This window comes from Melanotaenia boesemani, chromosome 6, assembly GCF_017639745.1.
Source record: "Melanotaenia boesemani isolate fMelBoe1 chromosome 6, fMelBoe1.pri, whole genome shotgun sequence".
Lineage (NCBI taxonomy): Eukaryota > Metazoa > Chordata > Actinopteri > Atheriniformes > Melanotaeniidae > Melanotaenia > Melanotaenia boesemani.
The window spans coordinates 5,133,434-5,152,989 of NC_055687.1; the positions used below are offsets into that span (position 1 = coordinate 5,133,434).

A 19,556-nucleotide genomic window follows, 5' to 3' on the forward strand; every position below is an offset into this window, starting at 1 on the left:
TGCTGCCGTTACGTCATATCCGCATAGCCTGGTAGCTAGCTTCTAGCAAGTACCAGCGTTAAGGTTCATTGGGAAGTGGTTAGCGATCCGATGAAAATAACTAGCTGCATACACTGGATAAATTAAAAGTACAGTGTGACTCAGGTAAGTGTCAAACAACACGACTTTTCTATAAACAAAATGTCCCTCGTTTTTATATATGTTCATTTAACTCTATAGCGTAGTTATCTTTAGCATTAGCCTAGCATTCTGGCTAGTTAGCTAGTCAAAGTTAGCCTGGTTTCAAAACGTCTCTTCACTTCCCAATTTTAATTGAAGCTAAATAATACAAACCAGGGTTTGACAAACCAGTTAAACCAGCGTTTATTGTGGTGTGTTTGCTCAGTGTTGCACTTAAAAATTTAAAGAACGGATTAAGTGCCGGTGTCTGGTAGGATGCGACTTCGGTGACCTACTTGGGCTGACGTGAAGTTAGCTAGTAAACACCACGCTACATAACTACGCATTTCTCTGATGTTCAGTGGAAGTTAATGATTTTAAGCAATCTAGCTCTGCTGCTTTCTATCATCGTAACCCAGTGGTTTGTTAAAAATCAATAATACACTTGGCTATTATTACTCTTATTAGACAACAAGTCGAAGATGAGCTTGTCAAGATTGTGTTATTTATGTCCAGATGCAACAAGAAACAAATTGCAGAACAGCGTTAAATTCTGCGCCATCAAATTGTTACCAGCAGTAATAAGAGCTATCAGTAACAATATCTAATGTAATAAGTCTTTGTAAAACATTTACCTTAAAAACAAAACAAATGTTAAGTCGTTTAACACAAAAGATATGCACGACGGGGAACACAAAGGAAAGTTTATTACTGTGAGTTACGGGTAGAAACAAAAAAAATAAACATTTAAGTAATGAAATCTAAACTTTAAACTTGACAAGTGTGCATTTTTTTACACAGAGGGACATTTTAAGTACAACTTTAATAGAAGCTGTAAACTTTTCAATGCATTTCAGTAAGTAAATGGTTTCATAGACCAATCCATCTTCGCCAGTTAAACTCCGGTTTCTGTGCTTGTTCATACCTAGTGTAACTGTGACACACATGGTTTTTTATGGCGTTGTACAATCTCATTGGCAGGAAAACTGGAGCTGAAATAGCACCAGCTTTGCTGATTTATAGAAAGTTCAAACTACAAGACTTTTAGTGTCAGCAGATCATTGTTTTGTTAACACTGTGCCACGGCTTCTATTACATGACGGTGTCTGCAGACTAGAGTGTCTTGTTCTGCAAGATTTTATTTATTTACTTTGCCAGACTTAGTCTGATTTTGTGAAGTGGTCCCATTTATAATGGGAGCAAGCCTCTGTTTTATTTTAAATGGTGACATGGTTTGGGTTTTGTAGTGCCTGGAGTTTTGCTCACCTGGTTGTTGTAGAGAACTGGAAGTTTCTGTCTAATACTTGAGCTTGTTGTGGTTATATTTGTTGGACGTATCTCATGCTTAACATTTAACCCTCTGTTTACTTTGTCATGTTTATTTACCTGTTTGATGTTTTGTTTTTACAATTATTTCCACTCTGTTCTCATTCAACAACTCCTCAACTGCCTCAGAATGTCACATGTTCACTCCAATTCTGGTTCATCGCTGCAAGCCACTCGAATCTCGTCTTTGAAGCGTTTGCATGTTGCGATTGATCATTTCTGATATCAAGATTTTCTTTAGGTCTGCGACATTTGTCAAACTTCCAACATTTTTCTACAATGTGAAAATGGAGCTAAAATATTTTAGTGGGAACTTGGTTTTAGATTAAAGATATAAGCTTATATTAGAGGTTGGGGTGGAGTTATGGTTGCCAACTAAATTAGCATAAACTTTCTGACTACCATGTTTAAATGGAAGTGCTGGTTTGGTGTCTAAATTGTCTAATCCCTGAGAGAATAATTAAAGACCGGGTTTTGATGTGGATGTGAAACTGGAATTGCAGTTTTGCTCTTCTCATTTTCCTGACATTTAATGTTTTAGTTTTTAGTTTAGCCTTTTAGAGGCCAGGAATGCTGCCAAATGTGTTGCATTTGAAATAATGGTATTTTTTATTGCTGAAAAAGCTTGAATTAATAAACTCTTCTCATAATAGTGTTTACAAACCTTGTTTGCTCTGCCATTTATACAGGCATTGTAAAGAGTAGTTACGGACATTAAGTCTTCCCAACCACATTCACAAATGGTGGTGGATCATATTATGATCAGTGGAGAAAATAAACTTCTTTTGATTGTTGCCGTTCTTAAAATAAGACCAATAATCAAATGAAAGAAAGAAAGAGGGAGACCATTCCAGAGTTTAGGGGCTGCCGAGGAATGATCTCTGTGTCCCCTAGTCATGAATCGTGTCCCATAAGCCGTATTGGAGCTGATGAGTATAAAATTAATCAAATATATGTTTAAAGAGATGTCCCTGATACTGTGTCTACATTAAGTAGTTTGCCCTAAATAAAATACTGACAAATAAATGTGAACTTTAAGTGTAAACTATCCCATTCAGTCTCGGTCACAATACTGATTTAAGAGATTCTTATTAGAGTGCTGTTTATTATAAGAAATTGATCTGATATATTTCTTTAGGGTCTATAAACTCGGAAACAAGTATCCATGATTGCTTAGGGTATAAACACCAGAACTGATTTATGTTATGCTACAGGAGCACGATGGAAGAACAACCTTCAGACATAGAGGTCACCGTCAAAACGCTGGACTCCCAGAGCAGAACCTACTCTGTTGGCGCTCGGGTGAACACAAAGTTTCTTTTTCATGTTTTCATGTTGGATGTCAGCCTTTCTGGTGAAATTTTCATGACTCATCTCTTTTCAACCATTTTTTAGCTGACAGTGAAAGAGTTCAAGGAGCACATTGCCCCTTCAGTAGGTATTCCTGTGGATAAACAGAGGCTGATCTACCAGGGAAGAGTTCTGCAGGATGAAAGGACGCTGGCAGATTACAGTACGTCATGAAGGGATTTGTTCAGATTGGCTGGATCCCCATCCCTTTCCACTCCGCCTTAGACTTGTTTCTGCACTCTTTCCTCTATTTTTGGTTTTTATCTTAATATCCTAAGTTTTAAAAAAGTACTTTTTAATGCTTTTATTAGATGTTAAATTGTGTTATACATATATATATCATATAATAACCGCAGTAGACTGCTATTTTGGGGGAAATGAACTTTTGCTAAATTGTAAAGCTGCAGTGAGGAATTATTCAGTAAACCAGGAGAGAAAACATAAACATGCAGCTGTATTAATCATTTATAACAACTTTCTGATTGTTTTCGCTGCTCAGATTAACAGTAAGCTAAATATTTTTTTCTGTTGTTGAAGATGTGGGTGGAAAGGTTATCCACCTTGTGGAGCGGGCCCCTCCTCCACCCTCCCAGCCTGGCTCAGGATCCGGAGGAACTTCAGCTGACAGTGGGCCATCCTCGTCCTCCCAGGGAACATCACAGGGACCCCCACATGATCGCAATGCCAACAGCTACGTAATGCTCGGCACATTCAACCTCCCTGTCAACATCATGGACCCCCAGCAGATACAGGTAGGTCTGCGTTCCACATATATTTACAGGGCATTGCACTACTCCATCTTTTTTGCTTAAAAATGATACAAACCAAATCATGAAAACATTGTTCTGTAACAGGAAACAGCACAAGCCCTCCTGCACAGCCTGCAGCATGGATGTTTATCTTAAACTGCTCATTTTAATGTGAATTAAGTTTGTAGAGCAGAACATTTCAGTGTTTTCATACACGCTGATAAAAGAAAAATCTGTTTACACAGGGACTACACCAGCATATAAACACAGCTGTTCACATCATGTTTATTTATATCTCATCACATTTGTCAGAATGTCAGTGGAGTCGAGAGTGTGGTCAAGTGATGTATCTGCAGCTGCCATCATCTGAAACCTCACAGCCAGACTCTGGATCTTGTCCCAAAGCTGCAGCTTTCTGAGAAACATCTGCAGCTGCACATAGAAGCTCCTGATTTGCTTTCTGTTGGCAGAACATTTGAAATATTGACTGATCATGTACAGTTATTTAAAGACATTTAAAATTATGATATTTAAATTTGACTAACTATGCAGCCATGTTTACCCAGTGATCTGTAGATGTCTAGCTTGGATACAACAGAAAGGACTATTGAGCAAGTATCATAGCTTATGTAGAGCAAGAAAAACATCAGTTCGGTTCCTAGCGGTCCATTAAATCTGAGCGATTATCCTCTGATTTAGATGTCGGTCCAGCAGATGGTGTCAGGTATGGGAGAAAATGCCAGGGTGTCAACCAGCACCGGGGTAAGTTCCATCCCTGCTAGCTGTACGCAGCATCAGATGATAAAACCCCATTAATGGTCACTGCTGCTGTTACAGAGCAACGGATCTGTTAATGTGCACATCGATATGGACCAGCCAGTTCAGAGTGAGCCGAGGCTGAGGCTGGTGTTAGCTGAGAACCTGCTCAGAGACATCAACGATGTCATCCAGAGGATGGAGGTAAGAGCTCAACCTCTGGATAAGTCCGGCGGTGAAGTGTCTCCTTGATCTGTGACGGATTTCTCTGATGTCTTGGATCTGTCTTCAGGGTCGGACGAGTGACTCTTCAACCCAAACGGAGACGACTTCAGCTGCGGCACCCCCACCTCCTTCATCTTCATCCACCACCTCCACCCCCTCTCCCTCTGCTCAGCCCATGGACACCTCCCCACCTCCAACAACTCCCCCGCCTCCCCCCTCCTCGTCTGCTCCGTCTGAGGGACCGACTCCACAGCCTGGGCCCCAGTGAGACAAGTTTCTGTTCAGCGATGTAGATTGTTATTCAGGCCACGTAGAACATTTTAAACAAAACGTCTCGTAGTCAGTGTGCTAGCTGCTGTTTACTGAGGTCACAATGCTCCAAGATGGTAGAAGTAAACAGAAGCACCAGTACGCCAGGCATCCACCCACGAATGCTAACTCGATAAACCCGATGGTTTGTTACACAGAACCATCTGAGAGTCTGGTTAAAAGGGAACGATTATTTGGATGGACCAAATGTCCATCTTCTGTCTTATATTTGCTTCAACCAGTTAGATTAACTCAAGTCTGCCTGCTTCTTTTTTAAATCCACCACAGACTTTTGACACATTAATGCAGCTTAGCATTTAAATACTGATCAGTTTACCAATAAGTTGACTTAAAGAAGGCGGTTTCAGTCCCCATCAGACAGGCAGAGTAATCAGTTCAAATGTCGTGTCTATATAAGACACATTTACAGTAGATCCTTTTTAATTCGCCTCGTTTAAGTTAGCTAAAATCTGTTTCCTGTCTGACTCGTTTCACAGCAACGTATTGATTAGCTTCAGTGTTTGAAATAAAGCTTAAGAAGCTCCAGATTTACTGGAGGCAGTACACCAAAGACTCTCCCAAAACCAGTGTAAATTCATGTTTTCATTCTGTCATTGGCTGTATATTTCTGTTTTTTTACATGGTTTAAACACATTATTACAAGATATTATGGTGCAGGTGTATATCTCTGTCAGTGTTTTGTGTCTTTTGCTTTTTTAATCTGCTCCCGTCCATCTTTCTTTGCTAACGCAGTCATCCCAGCCCAGCTGAGCTGGCAGAGATGTTGTCTGAGCTGCGGAGAGTTGAGGAGAGACTGCAGCCGTTCATCCAGAGAGCTCACACCATTCTGGAGACGGCCACCACTGCAGAATACAACAATAACACAGTAGGAGTCACAGCACTAAACAATTACTAACACATGATTGTCAGTATGAGTCTGATGCTGCTGCTTTTTATAGCATCAGGCCAGGAAACTGTTGACTTGTCTGTTTTTCAGGAAGTAAAGCGTGAAGTCAGTGTGATTATCATGTAATCCAGGTCTGTCTTCTACATTTAGTCAACAGGTTTACAGATAAATTTACTGCCAAAATAATTCTTCTCGCTGCGTCTAAAATGCTCCACAAGGGTCTGTTGTGGTTGTTGGTTGTTATTTTTCTTTTTATTTATTAGATGAAGATTGTTGAAAGTGAATTTGAACCCTGCGTATTTTAAAGGTCCCTCTGTCTTTGGGCGTCACCTGGTGGCAACCCATCATGTACAGAGCAACCAACAACAGTGTCTTACCTGAGCTGAGCTCATGTGACGTTTGATGGAGAAATTATCACAACAAACATTCATGCGGGCGCGTCAGCCACGCTGATGCTGCTTCTTAGCGTTAGACTTTACTGTACCGGATGTAAGCTCATTATCAGCTTTTGTTAACATTCGTATGAGTGGGAATAGGCCTGTCACGATAACAAATTTAGCTGTACGATAAATTTTCTCAGAAATTATCGCGATAAACGATAATATTGCGCAAAGCGCTAATGTGTCATTTTGAGACCATTCTCAACTAATATAATAATAATAATGCAAGTACACATTTTCAAAGATCAATAAACTAAATAAATAAAAGCGCCTTTTTCACATAAGCCGGGACGCCGGCCCAAAAGTAATGCAGCCCACTGGGAATCCTCCCAAACCTCTCGATTAGCCGGCATTGCTCTTAATGTGTATTTTGTCAAATACGCTAGTGTTAACCATTCCCGCTTCTTATCCGCCGATAGTAGTCGGAGGACACGGGGGAGATCCGTCCTCTCCAGGGCCGAAGTGGAGTTGGCTTCGGGGTTAACTCCCAATTACTCTCTTCTCTCGCCGCTCACGGCGTGGAGCACCATAAAAAAAAGGAAACAGCGGTTGTGCTGAGAAACGGCTTTATTATAACGCACCGTTATTGTTTTTCCTGACTGTTCTGCCTAACCGCTCCGTCTCTTCTCTTCACACCTTTTCTTCTTCTGCTACTCTCGTTCCTCATAAGCTCTTCTTCTCCTCCCTCTGCGCTCACGCTCACTCTCACGCGCACTGAGCTGCTGGATCGCACACACAAAGTTAGACACATCGCACAACACTAGTATATAGGCTGACTCTATTTGCGTAATGTGCCTGCGGATTACAGGGGTTATTACGGTAGACCAGGAAGTGGGGGCTTTGTACTGACGTCGTAAGCTAGATGTGTGTGTTCTGCTTACATGTGGGGAGCAGCGAAATGATAAAAGAGGAGGTGCTTGCATCTATTATTTCTCCATTCGACTTATTTACATATTTCAGCATGAGAATCGGAGGTTTAGCGCGAGAGCGTGAGAAGCCACTTAAATGCGCAAGTCTCACGGCCATTGCGTGTTGGCAGCCCTGCAAAACAAATGCGGCTTACCGGCTCGTGCTGCAACATGCTGCAGTCAAGTATGACACCAGAGAGATCACTCCGCAACAAACCAGAGCGTTGAGTCGAAATACGCCATAGTGAAACCTATTGTCATACACAGTTTATGGTAAAGGGGGGACTAATAAAAATTATCGCGGCCGGCAAACTTATCGTGCTCTTATTTTCTTATCGTTCAATTAATTGACTTATTGCTTATCGCGACAGGCCTAAGTGGGAAAGTTGTGATGAGGAGGTGCAGGGATGAAGCAGCTTACTAGAGAACATGACTGTGTGAACACCAACACAAACTCCCAGTTTATCATTTTTCCCATGTATGAACATATGCGGGTTATTTTCCCCACATTCAAAGTGCATAAAAACTGACAGCCTGCAATAAATGACAACCCAAATTTAATCAGTTGAAATTGAAGTCCTTTAGAGAGGCTACATTACCATTACATTACATACATGGAGAGAGGTCCAGGACCAAAATGCAAAATAAGAAAATACTGTTCGACCTAGTTCAGTATTATTTTTTTTTTACAATTTACCACCAACATAATTCTGTATTTTTGTGTATATTCAGCAGAAAGCTGTTAAGCTAAATTGAAACTAAAGTAAAAATGATAAAAGCTTCTCCTGCAGCCATCTGAAGGACTCCATGTTTTTCCTTTGCATGAAAAAGTCCGAATTCTTTTATCCCAGAAGTTGGTGAGATCATATTTCAGAGTATTTACGTACATGTAATGTGAGGTTATAGTAAAATCAATCAAACTTTATTTGTAGAGCACTTTTCATGCAGTACGGTCTTGGTGGAAATTGGATGTTTAACGTAGACTAAATGTTGTATTTTTCCTGTGTAGGAGAGAGAGGAGGACCAGCGAACTCTTGTCCAGATGTGCGAGTGTCTCCGTCTCCTTGGCAACGCCCTCGTAGCCCTGAGTGACCTGCGACTGAACCTTATGAGCCCCGTGCCCCGCCACCTTCACGTGGTCCGGCCTTTCTCCCACTACGCCAGCCCGGTCAACCTTCCTGGAGCTGTGCATCACCACATCCCAGTGCAAGTATGTGACAGCAGCAGCGTTGAGCTGGAAGCTGTTGATGTAGCGTCCTCATCGTGTAACTACACTCACTCCTCACATCTCCACCCACAGATGAACCTGGGTGCCACAGTGACTGTTAACAGCACTGAGGGACAAGCTCCGCCCACCCAGTCGGCCAGCCAGTCAGAGCAGGCAGGTCAGGGACAGACCTCCCCCTCACAGACTACCCCGTCCAATCAGCAGGCTGGACAGGGACAGGCTGGCCCCCGGGTCATCAGGATCAGCCACCAGGCAGTCCCGGTGGTCATGATGCAGATGAACACGGACGGTGTGTTGTCCCCTACCCGCCACTGATTGAATGCGTGTGTGTGACGTTACTCAGAGGCAGTCCGTTGGAGTCGTGTTACTCCATCACTGCTTCCAGACGTACCTGACGGAGTAGAGGAGTGGCTCTAATCTGATTTCCAACCAGGATGTTTGTTTAATGATGGCTCTGATGTTTCTGTGGTTAATAATATGCTGACTGTTTTTGTAGGACTGTTTTTATTTTGTGTGTGTGTGTGTTTGCAGGGCCGGGTGCAAACTCTGCAGCAGGTGGTCAGCAAATACCTGGACAGCCAGGTGAGCTCTTCCCAGGTGACATTATTTTTATTTAAAATACATACTTTAAACCTGACCGTTGTCCCTTCCTCCTCCCAGGTGCCCTCCCTCCTGACTTTATGCGAAATGTCATGCAGCAGATCAGCCAGTATGCAGCTGCTGTAGCTACCAGCGCCGCCGCTGCTACTGGTCAACCAGTCCCACCCCAGCCCACCCCTCCTGGTTACAGCTCCACACCAAACTCTTCAACTACTACGACAGGTCCTAACACACCCACCACCACCCCTACCGCTCCCCCTCCTCCTTCCCAGAGCAGCCCCCAGCCGCAGGCCAGGGTTGTGTTCACCAGACCCCGCTTTGCAACCAACATGCCGCCTATGGCCTTCGGGACCCGAGGAACCACCATCAATGTGAGGGCGGCCATGCCAGGCCAGCAGCCAGGACAGGTGGGAGGACGGCTCACCAAAATATTTTTTCTTTAACTTTGTTTTCAAGCTTAATGATGTTTTAAACTTAAAAAGCTAAAGACAAGATATCTATTTATTTATTTATTTATTTACATTTAGTTTTCTAACACGATAAAAAAAAATTAAAAAGTTAAAAAAAAAAAAAAAAGAAAAAAAAAAAACCAGGAGATTGCAACAAATAAAATTAAACTTCATGATCAATAACAAAGAAAACAAGGCTTGTTGAGGCTTCATCCATTTTATTATTTTTATGTTTATATTTTAAAAGTAAAAGTACATTTTCAATGTATTGTACTAAAGTATGTCCATGTAGATTAAAAACAATCCATGCATTCGTGCATTAACAAGTAATTCATAGTTCCTCCAACAAAATAAAGACATTTCAAGTCAAGTCAGCTTTATTTATAAGCACAATAAAAACAACATAAGTGACGAAAGTGCTGTACAAATAAGAGGGAGAAAATATTGTAGCACTGAGACTAAACAACAGTAAAACAGAAATAAAGGGAATAAAACTCTGGTTTGAAAGTTGGAGTAAAAGTGTCCATGATAGGTGAGGTCTTAATAAAAAACACTTTATAATGTTTCTAATTTTATAATATTCAGCTTAATATAAAATAAACACGCAATTAAAAACTATTTTTGAAAATATATTAAAAAAAAAAACCCACAAACCTTCACACACACAAGTACAAAACAATAAAGTTCAAGAATCCACGCCTGATCACACCCTTTTTTTCCACACACTCACACCCAGACCACGCACACACCGCCACACCGAGTCTGCATCATGTTTTCGTTCTGGATTTGTTTAGGGTGTTTTCTTTAAATAGTCTGTTAAATGTTATTGTTGTTCCACTTGATTTTTATTTTATTGCTGGAGTTATTTTATAAATGTCCTCCGTGGCTCATGAGACAGTGAAACTTTCTTTGTTCGTACCTTTCTGTTGTTTTTTTTTTAACATACATGATCCTCATATTTCTCTCAGGCTTTCAACCCTGCTGCTCTCAACCAGATGATCAGCGGGCTGGTTGGACAACTTCTGCTGCCAGTACAAATGCGTAAGTTTTCCCAGAAGTTAAATTTAGATATGGACCAAAGTTTATCAATGATGATACTAAATTTTTATTTTCCCTTATTTTAATGCAGCTGGTCAAACGGTGACATCTACTTCCTCGTCCACGTTCACTTCCACAGCCACCCCTTCCTCCTTTTCCTCTCAGACCTCCTCCTCCTCCTCCTCTTCCTCCTCTTCTTCCTTTTCCTTTTCTGCTTCGGGTCCAATACCACCTCCGACTGCAAACACTACTTCCACCCAGAACCAGGGTGAGACCAACACCAGCGAGCCCCAGGAGATGCCTCCAGACCTGGGCCAGCTCCTGGGTTCCCTCCTGGGGGTAGCTGGCGGGGCTGATGCCGGCCCCAGTGGGGCCCCCTCAATAACTGTCACCACGTCCGGCGTCCCTGCCTTCCTCCACGGAATGAGCGAATTCATCCAGCAGGTCAGTGCTTGAACGTTCTCTGAGATGATGTCATCTCCTGCAAGACGCAGGATTGGCTGATTTTTATCCATGTTTTGTTTTATCTGGAAGGTTTTTTCCATTTTTAGTCACATTAACAGAAGCTCTGATCTCATTTTCACTTTCAGGCCTCGCAGCCCGTCTTCTCTCCACCCCCACCTCCCTCTGGTACCACCCCAGCTCCTACCGCAGGACCCAACCCAGCTCCCAACCCCGCAGCAGCTGCGGCTGAGTCCCTCAACCCGGAGCTGTTCACCGGCATCGTCCGCGGCGTCCTGGGCACCATGATGGGCTCTCTGGGCCAAGCTCAGAACGACACAGAGAGCATCGCCCAGTTCATGCAGAGGCTTTCTCAGGCAACCAACATCTTCATCAGCCCCGAGGACCCCACAGGTCTGCTAGAAGCACAGAGGATTTTATTGGATGTTTATTTCCTCCCACTGCAGGTTGTTTTATTTTCCTCTGCTGACTGGTTGGTTCTCAGGGTTCTTTGGTGAGCTGCTGATGTTGGTGTGCCAGACGTTCACCATGTCAGACCTGGTGATGCTGCTTCATGGCCAGCACCAGCCTCTGGGCCGCATCCAGCCTCAGCTGACCCAGTTCTTCACCCAGAACTACCTCAACGGCAGAGAGCCCACCGATCAGAACATTGCTGTCAGTACTAACAAACTTACTTCAAGTTACTTCCTGGTCACGTGATTGATGATTTTGGTTCTCTATATTAAATTTAAAGGTTGACGTTTGTAGTTTCTTAGTTTGCTGTCATTTTCCTCCACAGGCTGCTGCCGACAGCCTCGTCCATGAACTAGAGGAGTACATCACAGAGAGCTTTGTAAGTCCTGCTGTTAAATCGCTGGCTTAAATTATTACAGCATATAGTGTGTGCTAATATGGGCTATTGTCACATTAGAATCTGTTTACTTCATCTAGCAAAGGTATGAGAGGAATGATAATTGGGACCCTGAACTAAACTTTGAGTGGCTGTTTAACCTTCAGGCCTGTGAGACGACAGTAAAAAGCCTTCTTTTCTCCAACAGAGAGAGTCTTCAGTCACCGTGTTGGACGGCGTTGACATCACTCAGACCAACATGTCTTTCTTCAGACAGCAGCTGACTCACATCGCCACACATATTCTGCGCTGCACCGGTAAACTCTAGTTAGCTCCTCCGGCTACTTGTGTTTGCAGCCATAAACGGGGGGTCGACATTTTCTTTAGTTATAAAACCATAAAGAGGGAATATAAAAGTAAAAACTTGTTTTATTGAAGTAAATTTAAGATATCATGTCACTAATTGTAACTTCTCATCCAGATGACACATTTGGGCCCAGGTTGCTGCAGATGTGTAACCAGGCGTTGTTTGAGTGTCTTGCCCTCAACCTGCACTGTCTGAGAGGAGACCAGAGAGCTCTAACGGCTGTTATCAACCACAGGATAGTGAGTACACGTTTGTTTTAGCAGGAAATAAGCTCCACGCCATGCAAGAGTTTGGATCGTTGGGCAAAGATACTGTGAGCTGTAGGTGTTGGTGCCAGATGAAGGGACAGGAAATAAAAGCAGGTTTTCATTCACCAGCAAAGCTAATCTGAAGGGATGGTTTTTTTTTTTTAAATCTCGCACATGAACATTTTAAACTTTAATATGTGACTGTAAACCAGGACAGATCAGCCAGAAACAGCCTGGGTTCGGATCAGACGTGAACATCTGCTCTGTAGCTGGGAGGGACTGCGGCGAGGACAGGTGTTGTAGTGAAATATGCATCCCTGCCGCAAAAAATCCTCATTCTTTTCACGGTTGCACTGCACGATACACACTTTCATGTCAGTCTCCAGTTACGCCAGAACAAGTCACAAGATTTGACCGTAGAGTCGCTGGAAGAGGCTTAATACCGAGTGGCTAAGTAGGGAACAGTGTGTAACAATGGCCAAGGACCAACTTCCAGTATTTGCCTGGATGTGCTTCAGAAATGGCACAGTTGCAAGAGTCTCCCAGAGTTTTTATCCCACAGTGATGAGACAGACATCTTTGTAACCAGCAGAGTCTCTGCTTTCATGTGACTCCTTGTTTGTGTGAAATTAGCAGAAGCTGTAAAGTAGGTGCTGTTCTCATAGTTTCTTACTGCTTGGGGTTTGAACTCTGTTTAGTTTGGATGAAAATGCTTGGTAGTCTTTTAGCTGAGTTTCTCCTTCTCATGTTGCTATGCTACATGTTAGCATTGCTGCCTTCTGGTGTCTTCTGGACTGCACGTATCTCATCCTGCCCCCTGTTCAGAGGGACTCGTAATGAAGACGTTAAATTGCAAACAGGAACTATTATTTGATTTAGTAAATGCTGCAAGTTGTAGAACTGTTTACTACTTCACTGTTTAAGTGAGGAAAAACATTTGAGATTTGGTGCATTAAGAAACTTTGGTGATTAAAACGCTGAATGTGTGTAAAACATTCAGTGTTTTCTGCGTATTAGTCGTCCAGCTACAGATGTGTTTAGGTGTGAGACGTGTGTAATATTCTTGAAGCTAGAGGGAGACGCCGCCGCTCTGATAGCGTTTGGTGAGGTGGAACTTAAAACCCAGCGTAAGTCTGGGAGTAAAACGGACACCATGAAGTAAAGAGGAAGCAGAAGTTGGATCTGTGTGGTAAAGCCCTGATTTTCTTTTGCGGCTCCAGCGGAGGATGTCCAGCGACATCAGCCCCAGTCTGGTGAACTGGATGACCAGCATGATGACGATGAGGCTGCAGGTCATTCTGGAGCACATCCCCATCCCACAGGAGCAGATCCAGAACTATATCGTTCACACACAGGTAACCGGCCCTGACCCAACATTTAGGCTGAGGTGCTCACACACAAATGTCCAGGTTTTAGGTGCACATGCATGTATGTAACCTGCTGAGGATGCAGTCCCTCTTATCTGATGGCTGTTACATCTCCTGTTACGCTGAACGCTGCGTCTGAAATGGCTAATAAATATTGGATGCTGCTCTTTCTCAGGGAGATCAGTCTTCTGCGACCGGCACACAAGAGCCTGAACGAGCACAAAGTGCCACGGTAAGCGAGACGTGTGTGTGTGTGTGTGTGTGTGTGTGTGTGTGTGTGTTCGTGTTCGTGTTCTGTCTTCAGATGAACCCAGTTTGGACATGTTCAGGTCCTCCCTCACCTTTCTGTTCTCCCTCCTAAGATCGGGGACACCCTCTCACCGGCCGCCGCCACCACAGCAGAGGAGGCCATGTCGGTGTCCCGCGACACTGCGGTGTTGTCACGGGAGACGAGGGCGTTGCCTGGAGACCTGGGAGCTTCAGGTGGAGCTGCACCGTTAGGTGGCGACATGGCTGCAGCTGGAGCTGAGGGAGGCAGTGAGGAGTCTGCTGGAGAGTCAGAAACCTGGGCTGCAGCTGTTCCACCTGTAAGCCCGCCCCACCCACACACACACACACACACACACACACTTTTGTAAAGCTTCAATGGCTCCATGTTTAGTGTCCTGTTACATCCTGTTGCAGAGAGAGGATTCATTTAAAGATCGGCTGATTAAGACGAGACAGGGATAAACTTGTAACTAACCGGTACCACCATGAAACCTTCCTGGTTCATTCCTCACATTAAGATTATTATGTTTTTGTATTGCAAGTTTTCTGAGATTGTATGTTTAGATATGTAAATTGGGTCTTTGCAATACACTCTTAAAAAAAAAAAAAATCTGAACCCTGAATGAAGCCAGGTTCAATGTTCTTGTTGCATTTAGTTGAACAGCAGCCAGAACAAGCTGAAATGAAGCATGTTTTAGGTATTTTAAGACCCAACAAGCAGGACGTCTTCACCGTGAAAGACACTGTCCCTGCAAACGATGCTTCAGCTGTTGTTTAAAATGGTTAAGGACACAGTTTTAAACAGGATCCTTAAACACCAGTTAACTAGTTACTAACAAAGCTGCAGTTTGAGTGCAGCTGTAAGCAGCACGTTGTTTTTAAAAAACACCGAACGGCAGGAAAATGACAGGAACTCTGAGCTTAACGTTGCAGCTCTGTTTAATTCGAGATAGAAGAATAAAAAACTTTCAAACTTAGTCAGGCTCTGGATTTTCAAAAATGGCGGACGCATCATTTTAGTTGGTCTGGTTAGGGTCTAACACCCCGCCTAAAGACTCCATCCTCTGCAGTTCTTTGTTCTGGACCAACAGCAACTGGTTTTAAGTCAAAGCTCAGATACTGAAGCTATAAAAGACCCCGTTTGTTTGTTTGTGATGTAGGAATGGGTTCCCATCATCAGATGTGACATGATGACGCAGAGGAAGATGAAAGCTCAGCCTCCGCTGTCAGACGCCTACCTGCACGGCATGCCAGCCAAACGCAGGAAGGTAACAGATCATCCGGATCCTGTTTGATGCAGCTGTCCCGTCGGCTCCTTTAAAGCAGTGTGAATGTGTGTTTTCAGACCGGACAGGGCAGCGGGAGCCTCCTCTCCCTCTCTGACGCCGTCAGTCAAGCAGCCAGGACGGCGGCAGTGAAGCCCATCACCTCCGCTGAGCAGCTGCAGAGCGACCTGGACACCCAGGAGGTGAAGGAAGCTTACTCTGAGCAGGTACCTGCTTCTTACACAAGAACCGCATGTCCTTCAGGCTCTTCATGGACACATTTTAAATTCATGCTTTTGTGAATTTACTCCCAGACGTTATGTTAAAAGCTAACAGTGAGAAAGATTCTGGTCTTTAGGGTCATTTAATAAAGAACAGTTGATATGGAGTGAGTGAATAATGGATTTAATCTAGAGTGCTGTGAAAAGGGCTGTATAAACTTAATCCATTATTATTATTATTATTATTATTATTATTATTATTGAGTTTAATTCTGAGTTTATGAGTCAAATTCCTCATATTCTTGGTAAAATAAGGAAGTCTTTAACCCCAAATACAGATCAGGAAACATTATAAACACAGCGTGGGTTCCCTCAGGACATCAAGCCAGCGTTTCAGCTCAATTTAAAGATAACAATGTGGTCAATATAAAATAAAAATAATTATATTTTATATGGAGGTCATTCAAATGCACGTTTTAAAAATGTTTTGCATGCATTTTTTTAAATTATTGGCTAATTTTTTGCAGGGAGATTTTACATTAATAAACTTTACTGTAAATGTACCAGAATTAGCCAGAGTGCTACTTTTTATTTACAGTCAAAGGAACGGACAAAGATAACAAAGCGTTAACATAAAAAATCAGATATATACAAATGTAAATGTATACACAATAATACTAATGGCAGTTCCGTGTCCTGACTCAGTGTAATTTATATGAAAAATGACTGAATCATCCTCCTTTAACTACAGAGGTAAAGAGGTGGAAATGGTTAGTTATTGAGTTAAGACATAAACAATGTTTATTGGGATTTCTTTTGTTTCTGACTACTGGATAACTAAACATGCCCAGAGTCAAACTCGCCCGGGATCATTGCTGTTTCAGAGAAACAAACGTAACAGAAGGCTAAAATAAACTAATATTTAACGATGATAAACGCTACAGCAGACCTTTCAGTCTCCTCAGACAAATCTGCAGCTGCTATAAAAATCAACTTTCTTTTTGTTTTGCTTCAGTTTCAATTTTCAATGTCTTAAACAAGTCAGTAGTTTTTTTTTTATTTATCCGAATGCCTCACGCTAAAGACTAAAACACACCTGCAGCACATTATCTAACTATACGTTATAACCTTCATCTATTTTTAATGAAAAAGTTTAAAACTATGGGGTTTAAATATTTTGTGTCTAAATGAGTCTAATACTCCTACAATCATACCACACTAACAAGGCCGCTCCAGGTACCTGTTTCCAACAGCAGGGGGCGCTGTTGGGTTAATTATTAAACTATAACATCGCTAAAATTCTTTTACATGGTTGAGACATTAATTTAATATCTGTGAAACTTTTGAACAACTTCAACCTGAATATGTTCTGTGTGTGAGTTAATAATGAAACTGTGGTTCATATTTTCTATAAATATGCTATAAATAATTTAAAATAACCTCCTTAAGCACCATAGAAGAAGAGCTCCTGTAGGACCTGGAGCTGCGGTGTACATTGATGGAGCAAGTGTAATTTAGAAGAAGATATTTCAGGAGTGTAATGGTTAACTACTGAACAGTTTGAGAAGTGATGTAAAGCATCCATCGTGCTGATCATAACAACCATCTTCTTCTCAGGTAAAGGCAGACATCAAGAAGAGGGTGAGGGAAGACCCGGATTTCAACCCACAGCAGTTCCCCAACTCTCACAGAGCTTTCTCATCAGACTCGTAGTCACGTTCAGGCAGCATTTAAGCCATTTGCTCCTTCGTCTGCATTTACTTTTGGATCTTTATTTGACTCCCAGTCAGCAGGTGCAGCTTGCTTCCCTCTGTAAACTGCTCTCCACTAACTGTCATAACTGCTGCTGGGTCTGTCAGAGTGCTGCTTGTAGAGACACTTTGGGGCTTTTCAACCAACAAAACCACCCTGGTTCTCATATGGAAATGGAGGAAAGAAAAGTTAAAGGGTCAGAACCTAAAATGTTGACTTCCAGTGAGAACCAGATTGTCAGTAGATCCAAATTGGGATTAATGACATCATAAGTTGCAGGTTTGTCTATTTATTCGAGGAATTCTGATGGTGAAGTAACAGAGAGAGAAGTATATTTAAGCTGTGAATCTTCAAAATAATTAGTTCACTTGTGTCATCTTGGTTTTAAATTGTGGCAGTGTTACTGCTGATCATAGTAAGCACAGAGGGAAGCGTCTAAATTCTGTACAGTAAGATGATGTGGCTGCTCATGAACAATTTCTAAATTAACAAGGTCTTAGCGCCCTGTTGTGGCTGAACACAACATGCAGTGCATCAGTTAAAAGAGCAAATGCAGAATAATGGTAAGATGTGCAGAGAAAACACTCCCCCCAAATGCAACAGATTTAAGTTTATTATGTGTCAAATATAACAGAATATGGTCATATCCACTATTAACTCATGTTCAAGGACTTAAACCAAAGTAAGTAAATGAGCGTAAACCTAAATTCAGTCCTGTATTAAGTTCACAGACAACAATAGAAGAATGTAACCATGACACATTTCTTGTGCTTAATATAATATTATAGGTGTGCTTTGCAGCCAATGATAAGTAAAACTCATAATAAATCCCAAGAACCAAATCAAAGCCTCGCAGCATTTTATTCTTCTGTACAGCTAACTTACTTCTTCCCTGACACGTGTTTATTACTTTGTTTTTACTCTGATCCAACCTCCGCAGACAAAAAGGAAACAGCAGATTAAAGTTCAGCTGAAGTTTTATTCTCATGTGTCTTTTTGTAGTCGTTTAATCTTATGATCCAGTAGCATTGTCACTATGAATCCGTATCACTCAGCACATCTTTACTTCCTCCCACTGCGTTCCAGCACAGAAGACTTTCATGTGATGCTGGTTGGTACCCGAATGTACAGTAAGCCTAATAAAAACTTCATTTAAATACACGACTCTTCTCTGTTTGGGACTAAATGAAAAGTTGGTTTTAATAAATTCTGCCTTCATACTGTAAACATACATATAAATTCTACCTTTCACTTTTTCAGTGTAGACTACAGTTCTTGAACTACACATATGAAAATATATATATATGTCTATACATATATAAACACAACCATATACCTACATACATTCCTTTATAAATATAAACTTAGATGCACACAATCATTTGTGCATAGAAATACATTTACGTACATACACACAATCTTCATACATACTTATGTCTAAACATCATTACATACGTACATCCATAACTGCATACATGCATTGATAGACACAAACAACTATGTACATACATACAACTTTGTACATGTGCACATACATACGTCCATATACATGCATTCATAGAGACGTACATACATGCATATGGATATGCATACATACATGTATGTACATACATTTGCACATTTACATACATACATACACGCGTACATACATACATGTATATACATGCATTTGTACATATACATACAAACACGTACATACATGTATATACATACATTTGTACATGTACGTACAAACATCTACATACATATATAAATACATAAATGTATATAGATACATAAATGTATCTACATACATAAATATACGTACATACATACATCCATACATACATACATGCATACATACATGTATATAAAAAAACATTTGTAAATATACAGACATACATACATACATACATAAAAGCATACATGCATGCATACATACATACATATCTACATACATACATACATACATCCACGCATACATTCATACCTTCAACTAATTACTTACATTCATACATATGGATATACATACATACATGCATACGTACATACATACATGCATACATACATACATGTATATACATACATTTGTATATATACATACAAACACATACATACATACATACATACATGCATACATACATACATACAAACATTCAACTAAGTACATGAATACATCCATACATACATACATTCAGCTAAGTACATACATACATACATACATACATACATTGATTTATATACATACATTTGTATATATACATACAAACACATACATACATACATACATACATGCATACATACATCCATAAATACATTCATACATTCAACTAATTACTTACATTCATACAT

The 19,556-nt window shown here is 41.4% G+C and overlaps 1 protein-coding gene across 2 annotated transcripts; it reads left to right on the forward strand.

Moving 5' to 3' along the window:
• The first annotated feature begins 7 nt into the window (after window positions 1-7).
• Window positions 8-18,382, forward strand: bag6 (BCL2 associated athanogene 6). Of its 2 annotated transcripts, none has more exons than XM_041987130.1 (25): window positions 8-144; window positions 2,700-2,787; window positions 2,881-2,998; window positions 3,373-3,587; window positions 4,284-4,346; window positions 4,422-4,544; window positions 4,633-4,829; window positions 5,628-5,760; window positions 8,139-8,339; window positions 8,430-8,646; window positions 8,889-8,939; window positions 9,018-9,364; window positions 10,375-10,447; window positions 10,536-10,888; window positions 11,035-11,299; window positions 11,391-11,560; window positions 11,685-11,738; window positions 11,944-12,052; window positions 12,217-12,341; window positions 13,571-13,705; window positions 13,893-13,949; window positions 14,080-14,304; window positions 15,148-15,255; window positions 15,333-15,479; window positions 17,091-18,382. In XM_041987130.1, exons 2-25 carry the CDS (start codon window positions 2,707-2,709, stop codon window positions 17,184-17,186), a joined length of 3,663 nt encoding a protein of 1,220 aa, XP_041843064.1. In that variant the 5' UTR covers window positions 8-144; window positions 2,700-2,706; the 3' UTR covers window positions 17,187-18,382. The 2 variants fall into 2 exon arrangements, with proteins under 2 accessions (XP_041843064.1, XP_041843065.1); XM_041987131.1 differs by having other exon boundaries at window positions 8,430-8,514.
• The last annotated feature ends 1,174 nt before the right edge of the window (window positions 18,383-19,556 follow it).